Source organism: Lacerta agilis, chromosome 5 (genome assembly GCF_009819535.1).
Source record: "Lacerta agilis isolate rLacAgi1 chromosome 5, rLacAgi1.pri, whole genome shotgun sequence".
In the NCBI taxonomy this organism is placed as follows: Eukaryota; Metazoa; Chordata; class Lepidosauria; order Squamata; family Lacertidae; genus Lacerta; species Lacerta agilis.
Window position 1 is genome coordinate 90847466 of NC_046316.1, and position 26904 is coordinate 90874369.

The window sequence follows — 26904 nt, forward strand, 5'->3', positions numbered from 1 at the left end:
TACGAGTCCACCGCTCTTAACCACTACACCACACTGGCTCTGTGACTTTGAGGGAGGGCCATAGCTCAGTGATAAAGAACCCGGTTTGCATGCAGAAGATCCCCTTTCAACCCCTTGCAGCATCTCCAGGTAGGGTTGGAGGAGACTCCTGCCTGAAACCCTGGAGAGCTGCTGCCTGCCAGTGTGGACCATATTGAGATAGATGGATATGGCGGCTTCTTGCATTCCTATGGGACATAATTGCACCACCCCCCAGGATAGAAGTCCACCAAGCACAGAGGTTTCAGTCAAGAGACGGCGCTGAACACGTGGCCGTTGAGGGGTTGCCGCTGCTGCTGCTGCTGCCGCCACCCCTAGACCTCATTCCTAGGGGAGGTATAGCTTGGGGTCTCCTGGGAAGGGCTCTGCGGGAGCCTGGTTGAACTGCGCCATCAGGAAGACGCCCAGAGTCCCACAAACGAAGATGGAGGCCATGAAGAGGAAGCAGACGCGGTCAATGACCCGGCCCACCAAGATCCACTCCTCGTTCTCCTGCAAAGACACCAGACAAGATGCATGTTAGAATTGTTTTCGGTGGCTCAGAGGTGTGCAAGTTGTCCAGCGGAAGAGGGTGGGGAGGCTGCCACAGGGGTCCTTTGGGTCTGACAGTGTGAGGGACTGGACTGAGCAGTAATGGTGGAGTCCGCCCACCCGCCCCCGCCCCCCAGCACTTCCCAGAGAAGAGGGAGGCAGCATAGATTTACAACAGTTGTTTGCAGGAGGTCATAGCTCAGAGACTGCAGAGCGGAGAAGCTGGGAAATATTGGGAGAGGAGCAGGAGGAGGATGCGAGACAAGCTGACAGATTCAGTGTCTTTAGAAAGCACACTAGATTCCCCCCCCCCTTCCCAGGATGGTGGCAGGGGCGGAGCAAGGGTGGGGTGTTGTGGACGAGCCGCTCTGTCTTCCGCCCTGGAGGGGGTGACACTCAGGCCCCCGCCCCCACGATCAGCGACTCCCAAGCTGAGCCCAAAAACCTCATGCGGCGTACGGCGGTGGCTGGCTGGCTGGCTTGCTTGCTCAGCCGTTGCACACTTTCCTTTTTTCGTTTTTTGGTTTTTTTCGGCGCTCTCTCTCTCTCTCTCCAAAGTTCTCCCTTCCTGCTGCTGGGCCCTGGGCAGAGGCAAGGGGTGGGCCAGCGCGGTGGTGTCATGCTTGTGGCTGGCATGACACCCCTCGCTGGCCCGCTCCTCGGCTCCGCCCAGGGCCCAGCAGCAGGAAGGGAGAGCGTGCACTGGCCGAGAGAGCAAGCCGAGCCCTGCCGCCCGGGAAAAACCTTGCTCAGCGCGTCGGGTGCCTCCATGTTTGCCACCCCAGGCAGCCAAGCAGCTCCGTTTGCCACTGCCCAGCGGGCATTGAGAGTAGGAGAACAGAAAGCTCAAAGGCAGAAGGCACAGATCAGCCACCGTAGGGATGGCGTATAATAGGAGAGACGGAAGGGGTGGACCTTTACTCGGAGCAACGCCATTACTGCAAGAGAGGCACTTTTCAAAGCCTCTCTCTGTGAATATTGAATAAAAGACTTGGTAAGAACTCTTCTTGTTTATCTAATTCTTGGCTGCCCACCATGGGAGGGATCGTATTTCCTGAAGCCTGACAGACAGGAGCAGGGCTGAAATAAAGCAGACCCCTTTTGCCTGTCACCCCAATCACAGGCAGCCAAAGCTTAGTTTCTCAGAAGCCTACTGGGAAGGACGCTGCAGCACCCTTGCCCACGGGACCTGTGGGAAATTAATGCTAGCATTCAATTACCCAGGGGGCTGTTGTAGTTGTGGGAAAAGGTGAAACCAGGGGTGAGGAGGAACAGTTACTCGCTCCCTCCCTGACCAATTTCATGGCGAGGATTCTCAACACAGTCTTTGCCTGGAGCCTCTGAACAGAGGAGGGAGTGTGTTTGTGTGTGGACAGTATGTGTTTATTGTTTTGTTTGCGGTTTTGTGTTTTTATACTCTGAGCCGCCTGTGATCCTTGGATGAAGGGCTGTATAGAAATTTTATTAATAAAAATAAGAATGGTGTCATTATACAGCTTAGTCACTGGGTGGTGCTGGATTTAGTTGTACCTGGGTGGAGTTTCCTGTGTCCAGGACCGGTGCTAGGGTTTCTTGCGCCCTAGGCAGACCACCTTCTGGCGCCCCCCACTGCCCGCCCCCACCAAAGCCTGCTTTAGCGGGAGCCGGGGGTGGTGTAGGGGGCAAGCAGCACCTCTCCGCTACAGCGGAGAAGCTGCTGCTAGCCCGTCCCGCTCCCCCGCCCAAGCCTGGCCAGCACCCCCTCCATTTTGGCGCCCTAGGCAATTGCCTAGTTCGCCTTAATGGACGCGCGGCCCTGCCTGTGTCTGTTCCATTTTTTTTCTTTGGGGGGGGGGGGAATAAAGTTCTTGTCTTGCCCACCGATTTGTAAGTCCTCTAATGGTGTCTTGGTGTTACTTCGCCACTGATTCACGTCCCCCTGGTATGGGTTTCCTGGGGATGGCGAGGTTTCCTCCTTAGCTCGTTCTTTCAACCCACCGGCTTATGCTGCGGCCACAACCCCTTCATCTCCTGGTTCTCCCCACCATTTGGGGCAGCGGAAGGCCTGCTCATTATTCAGTCAGGTTTCACTCGGAAGCTGCAGCTGGTGAAGATTGTAGCAGCTGGGTTGTTGACTTGCATAGTCTGTCAGTGCCATAGATAACACCCCTGCCAAGGGGGTACTTCACTGGCTGCCGATATGTTGTTGTTGTTCAGTCGTTCAGTCGTGTCCGACTCTTCGTGACCCCATGGACCAGAGCATGCCAGGCACTCCTGTCTTCCACTGCCTCCCACAGTTTGGCCAAACTCATGGTAGTCACTTCGAGAACACTGTCCAACCCTCTCATCCTCTGTCGTCCCCTTCTCCTTGTGCCCTCCATCTTTCCCAGCATCAGGGTCTTTTCTAGGGAGTCTTCTCTTCTCATGAGGTGGCCAAAGTCTTGGAGCCTCAACTTCAGGATCTGTCCTTCCAGTGAGCACTCAGGGCTGATTTCTTTGAGAATGGATAGGTTTGATCCTTTTGCAGTCCACGGGACTCTCAAGAGTCTCCTCCGATATGTTACTGGGCACAATTCAAGGCTTTATTCTTAGCACTTACTGTTAGCAAACATCCTGCCCGGGGCAAGTTGTGAGACTGACCCCCCAGGTAGGGACGAAGCCTGGGTGCACTCCTGGCTACTTGAGTCCAGTGGCAAATTGATATGCGATTGTTCCCCAGCATGAAGAACAACACACACAAGCCATTAAGGCTAAAAGATTTTATTGTAGATGAGATGCAGAGTATGTCTCTGCTTGCCTGCTCAGTAAGTCAGAGCTGTGCATAACGCATCTAGCATCTCTTGAGACAGAACTGAAAGTGAAAGTAAAGATATACAATAACATCACATGGTTGAGAAAGCAGACAAAAAAGCTGTCTTTCTCGTGGGAAAAACACAAGTCATACCAGACTCGCTGCTGCTTTTGCAGCTCGGTCTATACAAATATCCTAACACTTACAAGCCCTGAATAACTAGGGGCCAGGTTACCTAAGGGCCTGCCACACCCCATAGATCCCAGCTTGGCATATGCCCTCCTCAGTTGGGCAAGGCTGGGAGCACCACATGCCCCGGCGGCGCACTTAAGAGCATAAGAAGAAGTGTGGAGAGAAATGCCTGAAGAGGGCTTTGGTTAGACAAGATGAAAGCTCGCAGCTGAATGAAATACGAGAGGCGTCATCTGCATTGGCATGCCGGCGGCTTTTGAAATCGCACCTGTTCGCACAGGCATTCCCTTGATCTCCTGACCCAGGCCTCCCGGTTCAATCGCCGTGCTGTTTTAATGGGATTGCTTTATTGCCTTTTTCGATTATGGGTTATGCTTTTACTTAAGAAGAAGAAGAGGAAGAATTTGGATTTGATACCCCGCTTTATCACTACCCGAAGGAGTCTCAAAGCAGCTCACATTCTCCTTTCCCTTCCTCCCCCACAACAAACACTCTGAGAGACTTCATAGAAGTGTGACTAGCCCAAGGTCACCCAGCAGCTGCATGTGGAGGAGCGGGGACGCGAACCCGGTTCCCCAGATTATGAGTCTACCGCTCTTAACCACTACACCACACTGGCTCTTAAACATTGTAGCAGAATTATTTTATGGTGTATTTTAACAAGGGGTGTTTATATTTCAACGTTTGAGTAGCTGGGATTTTATGCTTTTTGCACTCCACACAGAAGCCTATTTTTTATTTTATTTTTTTGCATTAAGCAGAACATAAATTAATAAATAACCACAAACAACAATGGCGAACCTCTTAGAAACCTGTTTAGGCATTGAGTGTTGCATAAAATAATTAATTAAATGACTGCATACCTAAACGATGTATTAATTGCCTCTGCTTAAAAATACGTTTGAAATCATATCGGGGGGGAAGGCAGAGCATAAATCCATCCATCAATCTTCTCCTATGACTGAGCATTCACACATGCAAAGCACTGCTTGATGCCACAGTCGGCAGGAGACGAGCATGCCTGTGTGAACAGGTCCACAAACGGCTGTACACCTGAGATGGCCACTTACACTGTCAAAGTCCTTCTTCTCTTCCAAAGTCTTAGCGATGTGGTTGCAGGCATCGACACAGGCCTGGATCTCCGGAGCAGCGCGGCGCAGGCTGTTGCAAATCTCCTGGGGACTTCCGTTCTCTAAGCCGCCTCCTGGGGAATGGGGAAATGTCAAGAATCTGAACAGGAGAGATCTTGTTGGGGTCCCAAACAGCTTCCACACTTGACCCAAGACCATGCAGGAAAGACAGAGGGCAGCATAACACTAAGATGCTGGTTTTAAAATGTTAAAAGTCTTCTGGCAGTCCCTTGTATGAGCAGACTGCAATGGAAATAATAGAGAAGAATTGGATTTAATAGCATTTTTTTAAAGTCTCCTCCACATGATGAAGAGGGCAACCTGCCTGCAGGGTGTGGCCTAGCTCAGAAGAACCGCCCAGAAAGAGCAAGAAAGAGGAGGACAGCGGAGCTGGCAGAAGCGGCTCTGGGGATTTAAAAGGGACTGGTGCTGTTTGGGGATTAGCACGGCCTGCTGTGTGCTAAAATGCACTTTTAAAAATACTGTAAGTCTCATGTTCTTTTTCGCTATACTCCTGCCCTGCTCTTGCAATTTGGGGCTTAGTCTTCCCTGTTTTTATTATCAATCAATAAAAGAAAAAGAAAACCTATAAGGCTCTAGCAGTGCTTTGCCCCCCCCCCCTTTTTAGGAACAAGAGTGCTGGTACTCACCATGAAGTTGTTACAGTAAGTGCCACACATTTTGGGGGGAAATGTGCTGGATCTGCATCCCATAGAGTACCCCCAGAAATAAAGCACTGGGACAGTTTGTTGCTGGACTCCAACTCCCATCAGCCCTGGCCAGCAAGGGCGTTGCTCAGGGAATGATGGGAGTTGTAGTCTGTTGACATCTGTGGGAAGAGAACACAGGTTCCCCAGTCCGACTCGAAGAGGGCTCTGAGCTCGTGAAGGCTGAGGGGTGGGGGAAGAGGAAGAACTTGAAACATCCCCTCCCCCTTTCCCCATCGTCTGCCCTCTTCCACAACAGACCACCCCCTGCTGCTCGCGGTCGGACCAAGACTTGCCTATCTGCGCCAGGAGCATCTTCATCAACCCGTCCCGCTCCCTTTGCCTCTCAAAGAGGAGCTCGCTCCGTGCCTTCCACAGCATGTACTCGTCCGCTTTCGCCATGAGCCCCAGGGAGCTCCGCCGGCGGACGAGGCGGTTCCCCGCGGGCGCGTCGACACGCCGCATGTGCATGCCCAGGTAGCGTGGCACCAGCCTCAGAAACACCTGGGAGGTGGGGGGGGGGAAGAGAAAATGGGGAGGCTGCCCAGGAGGGTTTCTGACAGGAGCGAGCCGGCAGGAAAACATACGGAGCGAGCTGGAGTTTATCAGCCCAAACAGGACCGGCACGGGAGTGTCAGGCCTAATGAGCACAGCAACTCATGTCCGGCAGGTCTTGCCCCCATGAAGTTGTTGCTGAGATTGAAGGTCCCTTCCTCCCCTCAGCTGCCTAAGTCCCCTCCTCTTCATGGCTTTTCCCAAGCAATCGGAGACTGTGCCTCCAACTTCTCCTCTGCTCTTTTCATGCCTCTCCTGGTTCTGGGAGACAACCAGGGAGGGAGAGACACCCAGGACTCTTCACCAGCCTGGCTCATCTCTTTTCCTCCCTCCTCTCCTGCTTCTGTTTCTGAACTTCTCTCTCCCACAGACTCTCCTTGCTTATTAAGCCCTGTTACCTCTTCAGCTTCGGACACCTCCTCCTCCCAATCTCCTCCTCCTGACCACTCATTGTCATCCCACCACCATTCCCCAGACTCTGGTTCCTCCCACCATTCCTCTGCCATCTCCCTGGGTGCCCAAGCACCCACAAAATTCCCCATGAAGAGTTTGTGGCACCCACCCCACAAACTTCGGTGCCAGGGCCATGCACACTGCACGACACCCATGGCCCCGGGCACCCAAGGTTGTGGGGCCAAGCTGGCACTCCTGGTGCCCAGCCAGTCCGTGGCAGTTTCCAAATGGGTTGTTGCATGAAAGGGCAGGATCTGGGGTTTGGGCTCGGGCTGTGACTGTTCAAGAAGGAAGGGGACAGGGCCGTAGCTCAGTGGCAGAGCATATTCCTTGTGTGCAGGAGGTCCCAGGTTCGATCCCCAGCATCTCCAGGTAGGACTGCATGAGACCCTGGAGAGCTGTTGCCAGTCAGTGTGGTCAATGCTGAGCTAGAGGGACCTGTGGTCTGACGCAGGATAAGTTTCCTATGTAAGGCAAAGGCCAAGTCTTGGGGCTCAGCAGTGCAAGGTGGTCTAACGTGAGCAGGGGACCAGCCCAGAGCTTCTGGGCAGCATCCGCTGGACCTACCTCCCGGACCCGTGCAGACATGGAGTGAGTGTTGGGGGTCCTCAGGGAAACGTTGAGTACAATGACAGCATTCACGACAATGGCAATAGTAACCACCAAGAGGAAAGTTAAGTACCTTTGGGGAGAAAAAGGAAAATGGAACACAGGTCACCTGCCTCAATCAGTGGCAAAATCAACCATTTCATCTTCAGTTAGCCACATTTCTTCATCAGTCTGAGAATTCGTTCTTCTATTTATCTATTTTTAATTTTATTTATGCTTTTCAAGTTTATACATTTCACTAATTTTACAATCATTTTAACATTTCGATACTTGACTTCCTTCTCCCTCTTTCTGTAGTTCTTTAAATTTATTTTTAATACCTTCTGCATATGCAGATTAACTTAATTTGCTCATTTATTCATCTTCTTCAAATATATACTCTTACAAAACTGCAAGTTATTACAATAATCCTCCCAGTGTTCTTATCTGTTTACAATTTATCTGTAAATATTCAATAAACCATTTCCATTCTTCTATAAAAAGTTTGTTGTCTTGATTTCTTATTGTTCCAGTAAGTTTTGCCATTTCTGTATATTCCATGAGGTTTTTTTTAATCCATTTTATCCATTCTTCCTTTGCTGGGACTTCTGCTTCTTTCCATTTTTGGGCATTCTTTCCATTTTTACTTGTCCGAGAATTCGTTCTTTTAAGTAACAAAAATCCCTCAGCATTTCTGTTTGCAAGTTTGTCCATGTTTTTGCAATTTTCCACTTTCCCCATATATGATGCATTCACTAATAATATGCATTTGCAGGCCCAGTTTTGCAACCCCCCCCCTAATATAATGCATTTCTGAATATATGCATTTGTAGGCACCCTTTCCCCTGGTATACCAGTTTGGCAAACCACCTTGCAAAGTTCCCTCCCAATCAAATGTGGCTGCAGGCTGCAGTGAGGTTTAATGGAGGAGGGAGGCAAGCAGCAGTTTCTCTGCTGTAGCGGAGAAGCTGCTGCTCGCCCATCCCGCCCCCCACCCCCGCCAAAGCCTGCTTTAGCGGGAGCCAGGGGGGTGGTGTAGGGGGCAAGCAGCACCTCTCCGCTACAGCAGAGAAGCTGCTGCTAGCCCGTCCCGCCCAAGTCTGGCCAGCGCCCCCTCCATTTTGGCGCCCTAGGCAATTGCCTAGTTCACCTAAATGGATGCGCCGGCCCTGCCCATTCCTGCATCCATCAGGATAACATCTGATGAAGTGGCTGCTAGCCCACAGGAGCTTCTGCCTCAATAAAATAAAACCACGCCAACAGCCGGAGACCAAATCCAACACTTCTATCTGAAGAAGTGTGCATGCACACGAAAGCTCATACCAAGAACAAACTCAGTTGGTCTCTAAGGTGCTACTGGAAAGAATTTTCTATTTTGTTTCGACCTGGAGCTCACGTCCTGCCACTCTCGTGGGCTTCTCACGGGGCCTTGGACAAGCCACTACCTCTCCCTCATTCCCCACCGGCAAAATGGATTTATCCATTATCTGTCGCGCAACAGTGTTGGGAAGACAAATTCCGCAACTCCCTTTCGCAAAGAGTTGCCACTTCAGTGATGAACTGATGTAATAACATCAGAAACATGCCGATGCCCCAATGCAGGGGAATCTTTGCTAAAATGAAAGGAGCGGCTTTTTGGAAACTATTTATTTGTCTAATTCTCCTTTAAAGCCACCCAAGCTGGAGGCCACCAGTGCCACCTACGGGACCAAATGCCATAGTTTGCTTACTTTTCAATGAGCGGCACTGCCTGCGAGGTTTCGGGGACCTTTTTCGCAATCAGGAAGAGGAAGACGGTCTGGGCCAAGAGGACGTTGATCGAAACCGTGCACTTCTGACCACCAGCTGCAGAGAGGAGAGAGAGAAAGCAATAAGGAGTGTGTCTTGCTTCGTCATGCGCTCTCACGCCCCGTCCCAAGAAGGTCCACCCCAAGAACGCCTAGTTGCTCTGAGAATAGAGGCCTGGGATGCAGGAGTATCACTTATTGGTGGAAGGTATGTATGTGTATGTGTGGTTGTAAATGTATAAATGCATATATGTGGCTGTAAATGTGGGATGGCATTCAATTTAGTTGTACTACATACAAAGACAATAAAGTATCTATCTATCTATTATCTCTATCTATCTATCTATCTATCTATCTATCATCTATATTTATTTATCTATCTTTCTATCTATCTATCATCTATCTCTATCATCTATCTATCTATCATCTATATTTATTTATCTATCTATCATCTATCTATATTTATCTATATCTATCTATCTATCTATCTATCTATCTATCTATCTATCTATCAATCATCTATCATCTATCTATCTATCTGTCTGTCTGTCTATCTATCTATCTATCTATCTGTCTGTCTGTCTATCTATCTATCTATCATCTATCTATCTATCTATCTATCATCTATCATCTATCTATCTATCTATCTATCTATCTATCTATCTATCTATCATCTATCATCTATCTATCTGCCTGCCTATCTGCCTGTCTGCCTGCCTATCTATCTATCTATCTATCTATCTATCTATCTATCTATTGTCCTCCTCTCAACAGTTGACAGGCAGGGAATATTTAAAACGGCACCAGGGGCTGCCTCTCTAAACTTAGCACCATGCCCCTTCCAACCCCACTTTTTCTCTACTGCCACAGGGTTAAAAGAAAGGGATGCTTCGCCGATCGGTTCTCAGCATAGTCAAAACCCCAGACTAGCGGGGGAAAGAGAGATCAGCCTCTGGGCCATGTCATGATTGACTCCCACCAAGCTGACCCTGATGAGCCAGGAGCTCCTTATGAACCTCCCCAACTCAAGTCCAGGCTCAATTCCTGGAGACGTTAGGAAGAGCAGGGCTGCTACAAGATCACTTGTGTGCCAGCACGACTCCCAATCTTGCTTCTGCCCTGCCCCAGCCCTCACATCCAGTAAACAGCACCAGGATGAGAGATGGGAGAGGCAGAGCCCTAAAAATGCAAAGCCCCTTCCACCCTGTGTCTTCTGAACCCTAAAAACAACCCTCTCCTACCAGGATGCTCCGTGATCCCCAACTGCAGGTGTTTCCACTACCTAATTTCAGGGGGTGAGGGGCTTTATCTATCAAACTACCAGTTGCCACTAGGCCACATGGCTGCCTCTTGGCCTTGTTCCTGCTGAGATGGGACTCAGTTTCGCTCTGTGCTTTCCCAGCTCTTTTCTGCTAAAGAGAGGTGGCGAGGCAGGCAGGAGTTGATCTATCAGGTTAGAGGGAGGGATTCCCAACCTGCCACTCAGTGCTGTTTTATACTGTTTGGATGGAGAAAAGTTTTTCCTCCTCTGAGGAACTCAGGGTCCTCTAGATTCAGGTAGTGACTCTCCTAAGAGGAAAGGCTGCTGCGTTGGGGCCTTTTTAATTTAGAGAAAAGGCGAGTTAGAGGAGACATGATTTAAGTTTATAAAATTATACATGGCATTGAGAAAGCAGGGCTTTGGACTAGATGGACCATTGGCCTGATCCAGCAGGGTTCTCCTATGCTCTTATGTCATCACTTTGCTAGCATTGTTGTACCAGTTTTTGACACCTACAGAAAACTTTTCTTTTCTCCTTCCCAAATTTTATCCCTGCAGTTTTTAATTCTTGATGGTTTTAGGATTTTAATACTGTTTTACGATCTCTTTCATGCTTTATGTCCCATTTCTGCACTTCGATTTTTATGCGGGTTTTATATTTTATCGTCAGGTGGAGTAGGTTCTTAGTAGAAGCTTGAGAAAAAATGCAGTCACAGAAAGCGGGGGGGGGGGGTTTCCTGAAAATGGACATCCCAGGAGCCAAAGACCCAAGCGTAAAGAGGTCACCCTATGTTTACTAATTTACACCTGCCTGCGGTCTGTTTGGATGAAGAGGCAGCTTAGATATCTGATGAAATGAATAAATAGGCCTGAAAGTGGTGAGAGGGCTTTTGACAGCGCGAATTTGGAGGCGATTGTGGCCCGTGTTATGCTAAAGCAGGCACACGCTAAATTCCCCCTGTCCTGGATGGGGAACCTGTTGGTCTTCTGCTGTTGCAGGACTACAGTTCCCATCATCCTTGACCACTGGCTGTGCTGGCTGGGACTGATGGGAGTTGGAGTTCAGCCACATCAGAAGACCCACCAATATCCACTTCTTGACCAATCCGGTCCCTTGCCTCCCTGTGAAGCAAAGCCTGGGAGCTGTCCAGAGTGCTGAATCCTTATCCCATCTGAAAAGTGAGCTTTCCAGGCTACAGTTCCCATCATCCATTAACATCCGGAGGACCATAGGCTAGCCAGATCTAACCCAGGCCAACCAAAGCACCACAGGTGAAATCTACAAACATTAAAAATGCTGTGAAAAAGCTTTTTTTAAAAAAAATTAAAAAACGTTTTGAAAAATACATTGAGTTCGCCATAGTTCACTGTCGCCATCTAGTGTCACATTTGTGTATTGCACTTTACAACACCCTTATTTGCAGCTGTATAGCTGAGTCCACAGTGATACTTTTGGCGCTGACCTTTCGCTGGGAGGAAGTACACCAGCACAGCAACCGAGGAAATGAGCACGCAAGGGATGATGATGTTGATGATGTAGAAGAGTGGCTTCCTCTGGATGATGAGGAAGAAGATGATCTGCTGGTACCCTGTGTCATCTGGCGTGAAGTGCTGAGCGTTCACAACCTTCTTGGCTGGCCGGTGCTTGATTGCCCATTCCCCGTTCTCTGTCAGGAGAAGGCAGCGTCGTGTGGGTAGGAGCAAAGCTTTCCTACACACAAATATCGGTCACATTAACTATGGAGCTTCCGAGACCAGCAGCTCAGAGCTCTCCCCCTCCCACTTTTCTGCAATTCCCTACTTTGGGCATCACCACGAATTCTCGCACCTCAACCTTTTAAAACAAACACATGCACACCAAGTTTCTAGCCCTGTTCCTTCCTTCAACAATATGGAAATAACATTAAACGATATTAATTCTGGGTCACAGCAGCATCCAAAATTCTTGCTTTGCAAAACTGCAGAATATTCTCCAGCAGAAATACTCTCCAACAGGAGATCTCAAAAGCCTTTCAAATAATTCTTTGATGAGAAATGTTGCCTTTGCCCAACTAATAATGTACCTGAAAAGAAAGCATCGCTCATTGTCTCCAGACCACTTTGAGCTCCAAACATTTGTTGCCAGTAGTGCCTGTTTCTCTAAGGCCTCTCCATCCTCAGTTTGCCCCAGACCCACCCACTTTGCTTAGCAGCTTCCTCCTTCTCCATAGTCTCAGTGTTGCCCTTGCAGAAATCAAGAGAGAGGAAGACGAGGAGGGGACAAAACTTGTCTAAATTGCTCTGCCTGTCCGTAGCTCTGGCGCCCCCTACTGTTGACCTCCCTGCCAACCGCCCCACTATTCCCAGTGGGCGCCAGCTCCCACTGTTTTGGGGGGTCCCCAGGTCTGCTCCTGGGGGCCACCTCGATCCAAAGCCAGGCTGCCACGTTGAGACAAGGAACGGAGCCTGGATGAAGGGACCTGCTGGCGACGAACGAACCGAAGGGGAAACAAGTCCAAACAATAAAGGTGCAAAGAGAAATCCCTTTCCTACCTGGTGTGTGTGTGTGTGTGTGTGTGTGTGTGTGTGTTAGAACTGACACAACAGAGTCCCTGAGAAAAGGGCCCTGGATCTGAGTGAGGATTTAGAGCCCTGTGTGAACGATATATCCACAATAGCAAGACTCATCCGATCATCTGGGCCAGGATGCCTGGAGCTGCCAGCTTACTGCCTCGCACCGCAGAGGGACTTCTGCCAGAAGCTGGAATCTGACGGAGAGAGAGAGCTGCTCCTGCCATGTGTTTGGTCCCCAAAGCCTCCAGTGGCCCTGCTGCCATATAAAAGCCCACATTTCTCTCTCTTTCTCTTTCTCTCTCTCTGGGCTGCAACACGAAGCCAAGCGTGACACGTTATTAAGCTGGTGTTTTCTTGTTTATCCCCACACACACACACACACCGTCTGCAGGAGCGATAGATTTTTAACCATGCAAAACAACTGGCTTGTCCCCCATAATGAAAAAAAAAGCCTCTTGCTTCCAAAGAGGAACTTTTCCACCTCCGAGATGCTATTAAAACATGATGGAGAATGGCAGCTGCTCGCGACGGCTGTGCTCCTGGATCAATCGGCTGAAATGTAACTGTTAGTTTTAGGAGTGGCTGGGAGGGAAGGAGAGGAGCCAGCAGAACAAAGGAGGGGGGGGGGACAAATGCCAAACATTCTCCTGCAGTGATTCTTATTAATAACCCACAGAAGCAGGCGGTGGAGGGTGGGGGATGACACATGGCCAGAGAGCAAAGAGAGGCAAACCTTGGAAGCCATTAAGAGAGGTGGATGCAAACAGGTGACAGGTGTGATTCCCAGGTGCAAGGCCTAGCAAAGCCAAAGAGGGACCCCAAGTGCAGCCCTCCAAGCCCTCAGGACTCTCCTCACCTCCCTTCCTTAGCCACACCTCCTCCTCCTCAGCCATGCCTCACACACACCCCAAGGATTTGTGACTGGCTAAAAGGGACGCGGGTGGCGCTGTGGGTTAAACCACAGAGCCTAGGGCTTGCCAATCAGAAGGTCGGTGGTTCGAATCCCTGCAATGGGGTGAGCTCCCGTTGCTTGGCCCCTGCTCCTGCCAACCTAGCAGTTCGAAAGCACGTCAAAGTGCAAGTAGATAAATAGGTACCGCTCCGGCGGGAAGGTAAACGGCGTTTCTGTGCATTGCTCTGGTTTGCCAGAAGTGGCTTAGTCATGCTGGCCACATGACCCAGAAGCTGTCTGCGGACAAACGCCGGCACCCTCGGCCAGTAAAGCAAGATGAGCTCCACAACCCCAGAGTCGTCCACGACTGGACCTAATGGTCAGGTGTCCCTTTACCCTTTACCTTTAAAATGTGGCCTTGAGTTCTGATAATGTCTCCTGCTTGTCTGGATGGAGGAAGGAGAGGGATGTGTGAGTTTGTGTAGAAACTACCCTACTCTAGAAAGGGGGAATTTGCATGCATTGCTCCACCCACCTTTTGCCCGTGGCCCCATTCACCACTGGATTGTGGCCCCTGGGATGTTACCCATTCCAGCTGGAAAAAGGGGGCCATGGTATTATCTTCCCAATGTCTCAATACTAGTCTTTTAGCAGAAATAAGGGCATGAAGAGTCCACTTACATTAGGGTTGCCATTTGGGTTTTCCCAGACATTTTTAGTGATTTTGGAAATTCCACCCTGACACTATTTCTGGCAGATTGATCCCGGATATGTCCGGGGAAAACCTAATTTATGTTGATCCGCAGTCAAACCCCATATGTTTGGTATGTGGCTTACGATAATATTATCCTATGGCAATTTTAAAATATCCCCCAAAGTAGTATTTATACATCTTAATACTTTCCTCCAGAAATTTGCAAGCGTCGGATACTGCACAAGCATGTTTCAAAGAAGCAACATGCAGCATGTTGTCGTAGATCATCCCTTTCTGTACAAGTGCAGCGGAGTCCAATGAATTCTAAATATTGTTTTTTGTTGCATAATACATAATTCATAATCGAACGACACATTAGCTACCTAAGTTAAAACACTGTCCCACTGATTGGGTGAGATAGGAACCTCCAGTTCTTTATTCCATCTGTTTCTCATGTTTGGTAGGTCAAACTGATTATACAAAATGCCCTGACTTACGCCTCATGGACAGAGGTTAGATAACGCTCGGGCTCCCTTCTGACTCTACACTTCCATGATTCTATGGTTTATAGTTAAACAGTTTCCCTGCTGAATCGTTTCGCCCACTCAGAACGACTCGAATGCCCTGCCCCTGCCAGGGCCAGGGGGCATCTAAATCAGGGGTCGGCAACCTAAGGCCCATGGGCTGGAAGCGGACCATGGAGGCCGTTTAACCAGCCCACGAGCTGCCCCCAAACCGAGCCGCCCGCTTGGCGAATCCCCACGTGCTGCACTAAACTGGCGCAGCACAGCGCGGGAACTCTATTCCGCGGCGCCGGAAATCGCTTCTGCACAGGCGCAGTTTTCGGCATCTGAGCATGCGCAGAAGTTATTTCCAGCACTGTGGAGGTGCACGGACGCGATTTCCGGTGTTGCGCTGTGCCGGTCCGGCCCACGAAGGATCTCCTCGGGAGTGATCCGGCCCATGCCCGGTAAACCTTGCTGACCCCTGATCTAAATGATGATTCGCCTTTGTGGCGAATCTGTGCCAAAAATGCTTTTGTTTTCCAAATCCTCCAAATGCCCTCAGGATTCCAGGCAGCCCTGTCATTTCCTAAAGTGTGGTGCCATGTGGAGAGAGAGAGAGAGAGAGAGAGAGAGAGAGAGAGAGAGAGAGAGAGAGAGAGATTGAGAGTTTTATCCCTCAAACATTTTCTAACATTAGAAATCAGGAGAGTTTGCCAGCAAAGCTGGCGGGCAGTAGGAACAGGACCAGGGGAAAAAAAAGATGTGCTTCCTGTATATTTAACTCGTGGGATTCATTGCAGGTACGGACGGTTGCTTAGAAAACCTTAAAAAATAACTTGACACTGAGGATATACCTATCAATTACTATTAAATGGAGCCTCCATGTTATGGGGCAATTAACTGTAAATACCAAATGATGGGAACAAACGACAGGGGAAGGGTGTCGCTTTTCCTTTGAGAGTTTGCAAGTTTCGCAGAGGCATGGGAGTCACTGCTGCAGGAAACTGGAGGCTGAATTTTAGCCAACGCAATGCAACGAGACAATTCTTATGTTTTCGATGTTCTTATAAGGATTTGGACAGCATCGTTACCTCCTCCCGCCCGTTGTCCCCCTCGGTGTGCATGCAGGTGGGGTTACCTGTGAAAGCTTCGGGGTCAATGAAGATCCATTCTATTGTCTGCTCATCTTCGACGGTCAACAGCAGGTTGATTTCACGGGCATTGTAGGTCTGTGACCTTAAACATAAAATCACCCAGTAAGATTGAATCAAGTACTAAGGTTGTTTTCTGCTGCTCCAGAGGGTAGGAGCAGAACCAATTACAAAAAAGGAGATTCCCACTAAACACTAGGAAGAACCTTCTGGTGGTAAGAGCTGTTCAACAGTGGAATGGATTGCTTTGGAAAGTAGGGGGACTCTCCTTCGCTGAGGGGTTTCAACTAGAAGTTGGATTGCCATCAGTCAAGGATTCTTTAGCCACGATTCCTGCACTGCAGGGGTTTGGACTAGAGGACCCTTGGGAGTCCCTTCCAACTCTACGATTCTATTATTCTGCCACAGATCCATGGAGGGTTGCAGTATAGCAACACCTGCAGGGCCACAGAAGGTAAACCTGCCCGCCATAGTACTCTGCACAACCTGAACTGCTAAGCCAATGGTAGCCAGAGAACGCCTGCCAGGCCTTCTGTGACACCAGCGCAATTCAGCCAATCACTTCCAGGGGCCTCTAGACCAGAGCAAAATCCCTTACTGTGCTACAATATACAGATAACCAAGGTTCGTCAGATCTGAGTCCCAGGTAACCATGGTTCGCATCTGGTGGGGGTGCTGGAAGGCCAGCCGTTATCAGAATATGGTGATTTCAGTTGTAAATGGAATATTTGGACTGAGGTAGACTAATGATCCCTCTTTATTCCTTTTGAGCAATGGGAATGATCAAAGGATACAGAGGAATATCCACACTCAAGTGTTGGGATATTTTCAGCTCTAGCAAGGAGGACTTAGAAGGATGGCCATAAACTGAATAAGAAAGAATTAGTTAGTGTTCTTTCTTTCTTGAAATATCACTAAAGGTTAGTAGAAATTGATTTATGCGATTACTGAATCTTGATATTATTATTTTTGTTTTGCTTATTATTTTTAATATAGAACTGAATTATTTGGAATATATGAATGTATTATTTGAATTTATTTTATGGTTTTTTCTATGAAGAAATTTAACGTGTAATTTTTTAATTTCCTTTTTCTTTCTTTATTCATTGTTCTTTTTTCTTACTTTCTGTATTTGATGCAATAAAGTTTTTTTGAATTAAATTAAATTAAAATGAAATGAAATAATAGAAAGAATTCGTTAATGGTTTATGGGAGCAGGTGGCAATTGTTAAACTGATATTCATGTTAAAGAAATATGAAAATTGTAGACAAAAGTTAGACTGCTGGGAACCAGTTGTGTGTGATATATTAAAAGAGAATTTTGGATATCAGGTTACATGCTAATATAAGTGAAAGGATAAAATGATTGTTTAAAATACAGTAGCTATTTATCCTCTCATTATCATGTATATTGTTTTGGTGTATATTTTATAACATACAGAGGGTTATTTAATATATACTTTGAGTGTATAGGGGGCTGCATACTTTGAATTTATGCAACTGCTTAGAAGTGGGGAGCTAACAATCAAACGGCAGATACATTTCGTTAAATAAGTAAACACAAATAAATACAGGCTACCCACCTGTAAATAAATACATGTTAGCATATGAAAAATTAATTTTTAAAAATATGATATGAACGCCGAAAGAAAATGTGCCCACAGTTAGAAATGAATATATATTATTAGTCCCCTTCAGGCATTACAATTTCCAACACAAATTTCTTTTTTGGGGAGGGGGGCTGGAAACATGAATGAGCAAGATAAGTGCCCCTTCATCTACTGCCTTCCTCTTCACCCTCCCCGAGGCATACCCCTCCGCCCTCTAAATCACGCAGGGAACTGCGACGGGTTCAGGACGCGCCCCGCTTCAGAACGCTCGCCCTCCAACTTGTGCAGAGACTCACTGGAACACCATGGAGCAGTTTTGCCAGTCAAAGGGGAAGAAAGTGACTACAATTGGGCAGACGCTGCGGTAGATGGCTGGGGGAAGCCAGGTGATGCTGCCGTCAGGGGACACCAGAACATTGGCGTACATCGCGACCTCAAACACCCCGTCGATGCTGCGGGGAACAAAGGCAGGAAGATGTCAGGAGAGCCGGGGTGCCCTTTCCCCACCCTCTTGCAACAGAGCTCTCCCACCGTTTGGGACCCGAGGGCTGCAATGAAGGTTGGTCATCCCTGAGAGGGATGCCTGGCAGAGGTGGGCATGGTCAAAACAAGCACATTCAGGCAGGCACACACACACACACACAGAAGACTCACCTCTCCTGCCCCAGCACTGCTATGGAGCGAGGAAACACTCCCTCTCACTTCTCTGTACCAGCGCTGAGATAGGAAATGTTCCTCTTCGGCTCCAGTGCTGCTGTGGGGAGGCAACTCGGCATATTTTTCCCTTCCCTATCCCAGCGCTGGTCTCAGAGGAGAGCAGCCTCACCTCCTAGCTAAGAGCTGCCACAGAGTGGGGGAAATAGAGGGCGGGAAGCCCTCTTCTTATCTTGCAAAGGGGCCTCTTCTACCCTCTGTTATGGGGCCGTTGCAAGAAGGCCTTGCGATTCCTTTCTGTTTCCTGGCTCTCTAAGACCATCTAAGTTAAGACCCTTCTGGAAGTCGATAGTCAAAATAAATGGGGTTGTCTCTGATCTCAGCACTAAGTGCCACAGCGCTAAGATCAGAGATAAGATTATCTCCAGGCATAGTTGTGTGGTGCTTAGTGCCAAGATCAGTGTACTTAGATCAGATGTGACAGCTCTCAGCACCTAATGTCATATGGCATCTGCCTGGCAACAGACAGGTGGGCATAGTTTGCCCCAAAAGCCCTTGCGGGCCAAATCCAGAGGTTTTGGGGACCTAAAATACACAAAAGGGCTGGAGGTTCTCCACCCATATTATTAAACGGATCTTCTGTGATAAAGGCCATTGCTAGCTAATATAATGCAATCTTAAATGCTGCGTGTAAGCTCTGTTTTAATTGTTCTTCCTGCTAATTAGTTCATGAGGGAGGGCTCAGTCAGTAGAGCCTGACACTCGTAATCTCAGGTTTGTGGGTTCAAGCCCCATGTTCAGGAAAATATTCATGCATTGCCAGTGGTTGGACTAGATGATCCCTGGGGTCACTTCCAACTTTATAATTTTACAATTCTTTGAACTAGAGAAAGACAACTCCTCCTTCTGGGTGAATGCTACTCTTTTCCCCAAAACTCAGCAATTTCTCTGGGAACTAATTTGTAGAAAGAGCCCAGGAGGACCCTACCAAGATCAAATAAGCTACCTGGCTACAATGACACAAGCTAGGTCGCATCTCCTATCTCCAGAAGGGCAGAGGAGGAGGAGGAGGAGGAGGAGGAGGAGGAGGAGGAGGAGGAAGGGAACATCCCTTTAGGATACTGACTTGTTCTCCAGGACAATGTCTGGCAGCCACACCTTGGTGGAAGGGATTCGTAAACACTTGATGTTGTCGTAAGCATCTGCATCCCACTGCAGGCGGTAATCGTGCCATTTCTGCCAACAAGGAAGTCGGTTAATCATGCTGGCCGGCCTGGTGGATATTTCGCAATGGAACATGCTACTGCCTTGAAATGGTGAGGATGACCTCCTTCCTGGTATATTTGAATCCAGGGTAAATTTCAACTAGAGGCACAACTAGAGTTTTCAAACCCAGAATCCAGGATGCTAGGAAAATTATCAGTATCCCTGGATTTGTCGTCGTCCCCAAACAACAATAAGTTACTAGCTCTTAAGACTTCCAGGGTAGGAAAGGTGGAGTTAAAGGGTCCATAATTTGCAACACATAACAGATAACAGGTGAAGCTTGGGCTGCTTCTCTTACCATTTCTACCCAAACGTTGGTTGTGAGAGCCTCGTCCCTCTCATTCTGGAAAAAGAGAGAAGACAGAGTTAGAATGTAAGAGGAACCCTGTAGCTGGATCAGGTCCATCTAGTGCAGGATCCTGTTCTCCCCATGACCAACCAGATGCCTGTGTGAAACCCACAAGCAGGATGTGAGCACAAGAGCCCTCTCTCCCTTCCTGTGCTCTCCAGCAACTGGGATTCAGAAGCATTGCTGCTTCCAGCCATGGAGGCAGAACATAGCCACCAAGTCTATTGAGTTTATCTAATCCTCTTTCAAAGTCATCTAGGTCGTGGCTTGTAGCCTTATCCTCCATGAATCCTCCTTTGAAAACCATCTAAGGCAGTGTTTCCCAAACTTGGTCCTCCAGCTGTTTTTGGACTACAATTCCCATCATCCCTGACCGCTGGTCCTGCCAGCTAGGGATGATGGGAGTTGTAGTCCAAAAACAGCTAGAGACCCAAGTTAGGCAAACACTGATCTAAGGTCTTATCCACACTTACCTTTTGCCCTGCTCTTTCCAGGCACAGATCCATGCTTAAAAGTTCCATCATTGAGCACACTTGGTTTTTTTTTTTTGTTCTAGGAAAAACCGCTCTTTAATGCTAAATCGGAGCAAATGTTAATTCAGTTTTTCTGTCAATTGCCATTTGCTCCAATTGAGCTGCAAAGAGCAGAGAAAGTTCAGGGGCGGGGGGAACAATGCTCATACACAGAACTTTGAAGAGTGGGCCATGCCTGGAAAGAGCAGAGAAAAGGTGAGAGTTGTTGTTGTTGTTGTTGTTACAGTAGCACCTCGGCTTACGTAACCCTCTGGTTACATAAACTTCATGTTACAAAAGCGGCAAACCCAGAAGTATTGGACTGGGTTTCGCCACGCGCATGCACAGAAGCAGTTTACCACCCTGTGCATGCACAGAACAGTGATCCTCGGGTTGCGGAAACCTCGGGATCCGGCTGGACCTCCGGAACGGATCCTGTTCGCAACTGGAGGTACCACTGTAATATATTTGTACCCCACCCATCTGAATGGGTTGCTACAGCCACTCTGGGCAGTTTTCAACAGATATACAAACAACATAAAACATTAAAAATAATTCCTGATACAGGGTTGCCTTCAGGCGTCTTCTAAAAGTTGTTCCACAGGGCGTGTGCCACTACCAAGAAGGCCCTGTGCCTGGTTCCTTGTAACCTCACTTCTCGCAATGAGGGAACCGCCAGAAGGCCCTCGGAGCTGGACCTCAGTGTCCAGGCTGAACGAAGGAGGTGGAGATGCCCTCACAGTTAGACAACTGTAACATTGATCCAGTCTTGCTACAACTTACCCCAAACTTCTATAATCTACACCTTTTGACAGCAAACAGGGGGCTGTAGAGGCAGTCTCTGTCATCTTTGCATCCTGGCCTTTAGTGAGACTACTTCAGTGGAAATAAGCAGTGAGAGGTGGCTGCAAACCACCTTGTGACCCTCGGATGAAGGGCAGTACGTAAATTTAATACAATAAAATAAATAAATAAGGGTGCCAGTTGGCTTGTACCCATGATGAAATCCTCAAGGCATCGTCACTTTTGCGACTGTTTATAAACGTTCCCCTCCTTTCATTTTTGAAAACAAGGCTATGGTTGAATGTACGAGTCGATAAATGTACATTGGGTGCTTTAAGCAATAAAAATGATGGAGAACATACTTAAAGCTAAAAGGAGAGGCAAGACTGGTGGCTGACGCTGCATTCAGCTTCATATAATGTATGTTCGCTGTGCAAGTCGGGAAGCCAGGCTCACATCATGTGTGAAGAGCCTGCTGCGAGTTTTTAAATGATATATCTGTCTTGAGCCTCAAATTTCCACCTGCTGTTGGAGCTTGCTGCAGACGCTTCCGTGCTTCCTTTAGGAACTAGATCGTGCAGCCTTGCTAGCGAGCAACAGAATTCTGAAATGCATATTCTAGGTATGAGATGTTAAGAACCTAAGAAATGCCAAAATTCGGCAACCTCCTCTTGCTTTCCATTCTACATGACAGTTGTAGGGCCCTCTGCAGTGGCCCCAAGATTCAGTCGCATGCCCTAATTAGCCAACAATATCCCTCTCCTCCATTAATTTAATCTTTTAAAGCCATCCAGGATGGTGGCCATCACTGCGTCCTGTGGAAGGGAGTTCCATAGATTAACTATATGTTGCATGGGGGAGAGGAAATAAAGCCTTCCTTCCTTCCTTCCTTCCTTCCTTCCTTCCTTCCTTCCTTCCTTCCTCACCAGTGTGATGAGATTGGTGAGGGTTAGCTTGAGCGAAACGTCAACAATGTCCCTCTCGTCCTTGGCTGGGCGGAAGTTGCGGTCATAGTTGGCCATCAGGTCATTGAGAAGCTTCTCCTCCGCGTTTCGGCTCAGGACCGCTGGAGAAAGACAACAAAGAAGCCACCTTTTGTTATGTATGGAGAGCCAAAGGTGCCTTGGAAAGGGAGGGTTTCGAGGAAGCATTTGAAGGGAAGGAGGTGGCATCACACAGGTGTTTGGGAAGGTGACTCCAGACAAGGGGAGCAGCAAGCGAGAAAGTGTGGGGGTCCTTGCAAGGGGAGCAGGAAGCCTGAGGATGGCGGAGGACAAAGTCTTAAGATTTAGTGTCAGGAAATAACGTAGTCCTGGACACAGCAGAGTTAACCGCAGGTTTTCTGGAAGCTTCTGGCTGTTGAGCATTAACTAGACAGCACAATGCAGGAACTCAGCAACTCACTTGGATAACTATATACAGTATTTATTGAAGCAACTAGTATCCATAAGTTACTATGTACAGACTTTACAAATAAAAGAAACGAAACATAAAATCTCTCCTCTCTGTCTCTCTCTCTCAACCTTCAGTACACCACTAACAACCAACCACACAGCTCTCACACAGAGCTCATTCTTTAGGAACTCATTGACCAATCACAGGCCGTTGCTAAGGGTCTGAAGAGAGAGCAGATCTTGGCTTTCTGCCAACTGGTACCGGTAATTGCTACAGAGGTGATAAGCTGACTTTCTGCACGTAGGCACTTTGAAATCTCTAACACAAAAACCCCAGGCAGAGGTGTGTCAGGATATGAGAGCAGAGAAATAAAGGGGACAAGGGCCCCGTAGATAAGGAGAAGGAGCTTGTGTTGGATTTTGGTGTGGACAGAAAACCAGGTTAAGGAGGGGCATCAGAGGGGCGTCAGAGTACCACTGGATGGCCCTTGTGGTCTCTTCCAACTCTATGATTCTAGTAATGAGAGGAGTGGATGGCTTTGACAGCTGAATGATGGACAGCTGCGAGGGGAACCAGGTGAGACAATGGGAGACTTGAGAGCGGAAGATTATAGTGGTCAAGGCAAGAGAAGACCAGGTGTGGACCAGACAGTTGCCAGAGGGTGCAGGGCTGGCTGGCTGCGTGGCACACCCAACTCCGTCCTCCAACATCTCGTGGCTGTTCCCCAACACCATGCACCGACTGAATGTGGCAGCTGCCTCACTCGACCCAATGGTAGGGCTGGCTCTGAAGAGTTCTGCGAATGAATTGTGTGCCGAGTGGGGGAAATCACCTTCTTTTGTTTCTGCAGCACTTACTGCCGTTCAGTCTCATCAGGAAACTTCTAATGTTATGAGGAGGAACAGGCAAATCTGACAACTCTGGTTTCTCTCAGTTTCTCGTATTTCTAATTTCAGTTCTGCGCATTTCTTCATCAGCATTATTTTTTAAAAACAACAACAACCCCAAACCAGCATTTTAATGCAAATTCCTCCTAATATGCACACTTCTGCATGTGATGTTACCTAATTCTTGCATTGCAGGGATTGGATGATCCTCAGTACCCCTTTCAACTCTACAATTCAATTCAATTCAACTCAACTCAATTCAACTCTACAATTCAATTCATATTATTTTGGAAATAAATTCTCATCATATAATGCATTTTTGGATGGTAATATATATATTGCCATGAACGCTTTACCCTGTTTAGTACATGCTTTTTTTTGTACACGTTGCTTGACTGGCGAATTGGATTGCAAAATTTGGAGAAGTGTGGATTCTGAAAGATGCCTGTGTTTTGGTTTGCATCTTCTTTCAGAAAGTGTGGGTTAGATGAATCCACCTTTAAATGCAAAGCGAACTGAATTTCTTTTTTCTTCTGCAACACCAAGCATACTTGCGTACACCTTTATCATGTTGCATCCTTATCATTCCCCGCCTCCCTAAGCAAAAAAAAAAAAAAAGTCTCCTGAACAACCAAACTTACTCCCATCCCTGGGCAGAAATGGGAATTTAATGAGGCAGGTGGAATGCATCCCATAAATAATAATGGATTAATATTAAAGCCCCCTCAGCTCTGCCTGCCATCTATCCCTGTCTAGTCCACAGATGGTTACCTTGCTAACTATTTTTTAATCCCGTACATTATCAAATTATTAGCCCACCATAACTGCCCAATAAAATCTAAAAAGGAAGTGTGTGGGAGAAGTGCTGGCAAATTGCCTTCATTAGGGTAATTGCAGCTGCCTACTGAGGAGTTTATAGAGCCAGGCAGGGTCGAGAGGCTGAGTGGGTGGCTCCAAGAGGAGACTGAACGCTGGAAAACTCTTAACGTGACTGTCGGCTGTCAACTGCCACCCCCGTGCTTGCTAAATGGACATGGCCAGCAGCTGCTCTCCCTCAAACAGGACTCTCCATCCACAATGACTTTGAGGGGGAAAGGCAAACTTCACAACCTTTCCTCATAGCCAGGGTGGTGTAGTGGTTAAGAGCGGTAGACTCGTAATCAGGTGAACCGGGTTCGCGTCTCCGCTCCTCCGCATGCAGCTGCTGGGTGACCTTGGGCTAGTCACACTTCTCTGAAGTCTCTCAGCCCCACTCACCTCACAAATGTGTTTGTTGTGGGGGAGGAAGGGAAAGGAGAATGTGAGCCGCTTTGAGACTCCTTAGGGTAGTGATAAAGCGGGATATCAAATCCAAACTCTTCATAGGGGACTTGCTCCTACCTTGGGTACTTTAGGGTCTGTCTGTGTTGCAGCAGTTTAATAGTCATTCCCTTGCCGTAATCGGATGCTCCTGGACTCAAAATGGAGTTTACAGAAATGGAGGGGGGGAAAGACCTCCCTTTTATCAGGGTTTTGCCAGGGGAAATCCCAACTTTGGGACTTCAAAGCACATTGCACCTCGTTCCATTGTGATGTCAGGTGACTGATCGATAGGAAGCCCAAGTTTGGCCCAGTTAAGTCATCCCTCCTGAGATTTCCAGTTGCTGCAAACGATGCCGGTCTCTGGCTCCTTGATCCCGAGTCTGGTCTTCCTGCCTTGCTGTGCTGTTCCTTGCCCAACCTCCCTGGGATCTTGAACTTGGGCTCTTGCCTGACTTTGTCTCTGGATCCTGCTGGGGCTTAGGCTGCTTCTCTGTTTGGATTCTGTTGCCCCTGCAACCCGGCCCTCGTTGGTGAGCACTTTGGTGAAGGCATAGGTCTCCTGCCACCATCGCCCCTGTGGGCACCCCTTGGAGCATGGCATTGCAGGGGGTTGGTCTAGATGACCCGCGGGTCCCTCCCAGCTCCACAATTCTGTGATTGTGTCACTGAAACAGAATACATCGCAGGACCTCATAAAAACTCACGTAGCATCAGTGAGTCGGAGGACCAAGATAGAGGTGTGTGGCAAGAGGCAAACTTGTATGCTTGTTCACCTGTGTGTCTGCCCCATCCCTGTGTGGTTGTGCAGTGGTCAGCGTGGAACTTGGAAGTTCAGGGTTCAAATTCCCACTCAGCCAGGAAGTTCACTGGATTGCATTGAGACTCTCTGCCTAACCTACCTCACAGGGTTGTTGTAAAGATAACTCAGGCAGGGGAAAGCGGAGAAAATATGGTTTTATACTGTGTTTTTGTATAATGTTGGAAGCCACCCAGAGAGGCTGGGGCAACCTAGTTGGATGGACGGAGTATACGTAATTAATTGTTATGTTATAAATAAATAAATATTTGATCATCTAAAAGTGCTATATAAATGCAATTTTGCTGTGTGTGTGTGGGGGGGGTAAAGGTAAAGGTAAAGGTAAAGGGACCCCTGACCATTAGGTCCAGTCGCGGACGATTCTGGGGTTGCGGCGCTCATCTCGCTTTACTGGCCGAGGGAGCCGGCGTACAGCTTCCGGGTCATGTGGCCAGCATGACTAAGCCACTTCTGGCGAACCAGAGCAGCACAGGGAAATGCCGTTTACCTTCCCGCTGGAGCGGTACCTATTTATCTACTTGCACTTTGACGTGCTTTCCAACTGCTAGGTAGGCAGGAGCAGGGACCGAGCAACGGGAGCTCACCCCGTGGCAGGGATTCGAAACGCAGACCTTATGACTGGCAAGCCCTAGGCTCTGTGGTTTAACCCAGAGTGGTAGGAGCAGCTTAAAACTGAAAGGGACAAAGGTTTTGTAAATGCTCCTTAGATGTCACTTACCGGTACCTGTTTTCCAGTTTCATATCTATCTATCTATCTATCTATCTATCTATCTATCTATCTATCACAGTGTTTTTCAACCTTTTTTGGGCAAAGGCACACTTGTTTCAGGAAAAAAATCACGAGGCACACCACCATTAGAAAATGTTAAAAAAATTAACTCTGTACCTATATTGACTATATATAAAGTAATTCTCTTGAATTTTTCAATTTTTCCCACGGCACACCAGGCAACATCTCGCGGCACACTAGTGTGCCGCGGAACAGTGGTTGAAAAACACTGATCTATCATCTCCAGAATCCATGAAATTTTGTGCCTAGTTCCCCACAGCTGCATTGTGTCCATGACAAATCCCTCTGACGTCCCATTTGTTTTACCCCACAGAAGAAGGGGTATAGAGGGGAGGGCGGGGTCTGCCCACCCCTTGCCTGATCATGAGTTAAGGGCAATAGCTCAGGGGCAGAGAATCCGCTTTGCATGAAGACGGTCTCAGGATCAGCCCCCACCTGCACTTGCAGGTTGAGCTGGGACCGCCCCCTGCCGGAAACCCCGGAGAGCCACTGCCCAGCAGTGTAGACCATTCCCACTGGATGGGCCAACCATCTGACTCCCCATAAGAGTTTCCTACTTTTGCATTTCATCTCAGTTCCAAGCAATCCCTCCCCTTTCCCCGCTCCCGAGGAAAAAGTTCCGAGTTCCGTTTTAGCGCACCAACATGAGCCCAGCCAGGTGTTCCACCTAGACTGAGCCTCCTTACCTGTGAGGAAGGTGAAGGCGAGGACCAGGCTAGGCCAACCCATG

General features: G+C 48.3%; 1 protein-coding gene across 1 annotated transcript; it reads right to left on the minus strand.

Annotated features, from left to right (window-relative positions):
* Window positions 1–319: 319 nt before the first annotated feature.
* Window positions 320–26904, minus strand: CHRNG (cholinergic receptor nicotinic gamma subunit). Its single transcript, XM_033150858.1, has 12 exons — window positions 26861–26904; window positions 21910–22049; window positions 19638–19682; window positions 19200–19309; window positions 17716–17871; window positions 15797–15894; window positions 11477–11680; window positions 8696–8810; window positions 6945–7059; window positions 5666–5873; window positions 4603–4736; window positions 320–531 (listed from the first exon to the last, which is right to left on the minus strand). Exons 1-12 carry the CDS (start codon window positions 26901–26903, stop codon window positions 367–369), a joined length of 1533 nt encoding a protein of 510 aa, XP_033006749.1. The 5' UTR covers window position 26904; the 3' UTR covers window positions 320–366.

What these genes read in the sequence shown, in the direction of transcription:
- CHRNG (XM_033150858.1), bottom strand. Translation starts at nt 26,903, where the DNA reads ATGGGTTGGCCTAGCCTGGTCCTCGCCTTCACCTTCCTCACAG. An exon ending in CGCCTTCACCTTCCTCACAG is followed by an intron (nt 22,050 to 26,860) that starts GTAAGGAGGCTC and finishes GTCTTTCTCCAG; the next exon opens with CGGTCCTGAGCCGAAACGCG. An exon ending in TGTCTGCACGGGTCCGGGAG is followed by an intron (nt 5,874 to 6,944) that starts GTAGGTCCAGCG and finishes CCCACCTCCCAG; the next exon opens with GTGTTTCTGAGGCTGGTGCC.